The 3,885-nt window shown below is 37.0% G+C and overlaps 1 protein-coding gene across 1 annotated transcript in view; it reads left to right on the top strand.

Annotated features, from left to right (window-relative positions):
* LOC105816355 (GPI ethanolamine phosphate transferase 1-like) overlaps positions 1-3,885 on the top strand; it is a 74,369-nt gene that overhangs the window by 45,227 nt on the left and 25,257 nt on the right. Inside the window, exons 9-10 of the mRNA XM_012651738.1 lie at positions 1,259-1,301; positions 3,410-3,462. Of these exons, the coding sequence (XP_012507192.1) occupies positions 1,259-1,301; positions 3,410-3,462 (96 nt within the window). The remainder of the gene's footprint in view (positions 1-1,258; positions 1,302-3,409; positions 3,463-3,885) is intronic.

Genomic DNA, 3,885 nt, shown 5'->3' with positions numbered 1-3,885 from the left:
TGGATTCTGTTACTGGAACCACTAAAACTAGTGCTACACAATGCCTTTATTGGGATTGTTACTTTGGGCATTCATGCTTTGGGTGGAAGGTTGTGCTGGATGGCCATTGCCATCCCATACATGGTATCCCTCTGCATTATTTCTTGCAATTGCATGTGAGACTACAATTATCTCAAAGTTTAATTTAAAAAATCTTAATTCATGTCCCATTCATTCCACTGCAATAAATATTCAGAGTATTGAATAACTTTTTTTTTTATTTCAATATATTTAGGGGTACAAGTGGTTTTTTGATCCATGAATGAATTGTATAGTGGTGAAATCACGGCTTTTAGTATACCCATCACCTGAATAGTATACATTGTACCTGATGGGTAATTTTTGATCTCTCACCCCCTTAGCCACCCTCCTCACTTCTGAGTCTCTGAAGTCTATTATACTACTTTGTATGACCACGTATACCCATCACTTAGCTCCCCTGTGGTATACACAAACACGTACACACACACACACCCCACATTTTCTTTATCCATTCATTAGTTGATGGGCTCTTAGGTTGATTACATATCTTTGCAATTGTGAATTCTGTTGCAATAAACATATGAGTGCGTGTGTCTTTTTGATCTAATGACTTCTTTTCCTTTGGGTAGATCCCCAGTATTGGGATTTCTGGATTGAATGTTAGGTCTACTTTCGGGTCTTTCAGGAATCTCCATACTGTTTTCCATAGAGGTTGTTCTAATTTACAGTCCCACCAACAGTGTATAAGCATTCCCTTTTGACCTCATCAGCACCAACATCTATTTTTTTTTTTGACTTTTTATCAATGGCCATTCTGACAGAGGTAAGGTGGTATCGCATTGTGGTTTTAATTTGCATTTCCCTGATTACTGATGTTGAGCATTTTCTCATATGTTTGTTGGCCATTTATATATTTTCTTTTGAAAAATGCCTGTTCATGTCTTTTGCCCACTTTTTAATGGGGTTATTTTTTTCTTTCTTGCTGATTCATTTGAGTTCCTTGTAGAGTCTGGATATTAGTCCTTTTTCAGATGTATAGTTTTCTAATACATTTTTTAACTGCAGCTCATCTGAGGGACGGTCACCCATGATCATGTGAAAAGAACTCTTGTTGAAAGTAATATTTTGAGAAGCAAAAATACTAACAGAATGTTGGGTTATTTGATTATTCTCACTTGGATTTTAATGTGCTTGAAAAATGTGCCTGTTATATGTAATTAAAAAATTTTTTTTCCAGCCTTTTTCTCATCGTTCTCATCATATCAGACACCATGGCTTTGGTAAGGCATTATTGGATAATCAGTATGAATAAGATTGAGAAACTTAAGTGCTGAGTTAATTTAATCAAGAGAAATATGAATGTGTTTCTGTATGTGAAATCTTTAGATACTGAGTTCTAAGTGCTGGCATAATTTACACATATTAATTACTTTTTATATTAGTTATTATGCAGTAAGAGTACTCTTCTTAAGGTGTCAAAAGCCTTAATACTTGATTTATTCAAATCTGTCATTTTATACCTAGTATTCCTTGTTGCTTTGTATCTGAAATGAACTTTTCAAAAGAAATTAACAGAAAAAGCTAACTTTAGATTTAGATAATATTTCATTTTCTGATTGAAATGTTGATTTTTAACCCTTCTCTCAGATTAAAAAAGAAAGAAAAAAAGGGAGGGAGGGAAGGGAAGAAAAAGGAAATACAGCTTTTCAGTTGGGAAGATGTTATCAACATGTAGCTATAATAAATGAGTTCTGAGTGAGGAGCGTTAACAAAAAGAAGAATGTATTTTATGTCTGCAAGTTTAGGGAGTCCGAGAACCACCCTCAGGTTCAATAATTAACTAGAAGGATTCACAGAATTCACTGAACGCTGTTATATTCACAGTTATGGTTTATTACAGTGAAGTGATACAGATTAAAATCAGCCAAGGGAAGAGACGCATGGGGTGGAGTCCAGGAGGACACCAAATGCAGAGCATCTGTTGTTTTCTCACTGTGAAGTCAAGACAGCATTACTCTCCCTGTATTGATATGCAACAACACACACAGAGTATTGCCAGCCAGGCTTACCTGAGCTTTGGTGTCCAGACTTTTTATGGGGGCTTGATCACATACTGCTCACACAGCTGACCTTTAATCTTCAGTCCTTCCCGAGTAGAAACGATACCACATGTCTCAAAGCCCCAATCATAAATCAATTGTTAAGACTGTCTGGTGGCCAAGGCCCCAGACAGAACTTCTACCAGGAATGACATTCCAAGGACCAAGAAATCACCTCCCAGGAGCTGAGAACAAAGGCCAGAGCTCTTTTGGGGTAAGGTTAATCCTTTACCATATAACATCCCATGCTACCAGTGACTACAGACACCAATAAGGGTAACTTCCCAATCAGATTCCTAGTTGCTCAATTTAGATAAAAGCATTTTTGGTGTTATATTGAACTGCATATCCAATATATTCTGAAATTGACCACACATAATGTAAGAACAAAGCCACTTTAATTTTTGCTCACAAAATGGCAAATAAGCAAGACATGTTAATCTCTGATTAATTTTATATAAAGGGTCAGATTGCTTAATTTTTAACTTGCAAAGCCATTTTTGATCTAGCTTCTGCTTACTTGACTGGCATCATCTCTCCCCTCTCTCTCCTTGTTTTCTCTACACTAGCCTTACTTTGAACCTACCAAGCTGTATCTGGACTCTCGATGTTTATATAGGCTATACCCTCTGCCAGACACTTCTGTCCCCGCAACCCCCTCTGTCATCTGACTCCTGATTTTCACTTAGATTTCACCTTTCATTGGGAGGCCTTCCCTTTTACCCCAGACAGTGTATGTACCCCTTCCTCTGTGCTCCCATAATTGCCTGTGTTTTCTAATGAGAATACTTATTCCTTTCTTGTGCATACATGTGCATGCTCTCTCTCTCTCTCACACGCACACGCACACGCCTACGCACATGCCTGATAATTTGGCTGAATCACTCACTAGATCATATGCCTTGTGAGGGGGAATTTATCAGCACATGGTAGTCAGTCAGTAAATATTTGTTGATGAATGGATGATATAGCTTCTTTCACTAACATCTTTGGTATTATTTAGTGTCTTTTACAAAAGTTGGCTGGTTCTTCTTTATTTCTAGTTATTCACAGATATCACTTTTGTGTCCATTTGATTGAATGATAATTCTGTTTCTGGATTTTAGACTATTGCTCATTTTAATCTGAGCAAAAATTTCAGTAAATGGAATATTTTTGTTGATTCCAGTCCAGAGAGTTGTTCTGAAGGGTCAGAAATCTGTAACATACAATCCAAAAACAACTTTGGTTTTAGACCGAATCTAACTACCTTTGTTTTTAATGGAGCCATATTTCATTTTATTTTTCAGCATTTTTTCTTCTTGGTCAAGGATTATGGCAGCTGGCTTGATATTGGAACAAGGTATAGTATATATAGTCATGTATCACTTAACAGTGGGGATGTTTTGAGAACTGTGCTGTTAGGTGATTTTGTCACGATGTGAACATCATAGAGTGTGCATACGTAGACCTGAATGGTGTAGCTACTATACACCTAGGCTATGTGGTATATAGCTTATTGCTTCTGGGCTACCAACCTGTACAGCGTGTTATTATACTGAATACTGTAGGCAATTATAACACAATGGCAAGTACTTGTATGTCTAAACATATAAAAGGTACAGTAAAAATACAGCATAAAAGATTTTTAAAATATGGTACACCTGTATAGGGCACTCGCCATGAGTGAAGCTTGCAGTACAGAAAGTTGCTCTGGGTGAGTCAGTGAGTGAGTGGTAAGTGAATGTGATGGCCTAGGACATTACTATGCACTTATGCTACACTA

This window comes from Propithecus coquereli, unplaced genomic scaffold (assembly GCF_000956105.1).
Source record: "Propithecus coquereli isolate 6110/MARCELLA unplaced genomic scaffold, Pcoq_1.0 Scaffold37, whole genome shotgun sequence".
NCBI lineage: Eukaryota > Metazoa > Chordata > Mammalia > Primates > Indriidae > Propithecus > Propithecus coquereli.
This window is presented reverse-complemented; position numbering and strand designations above follow the sequence as displayed.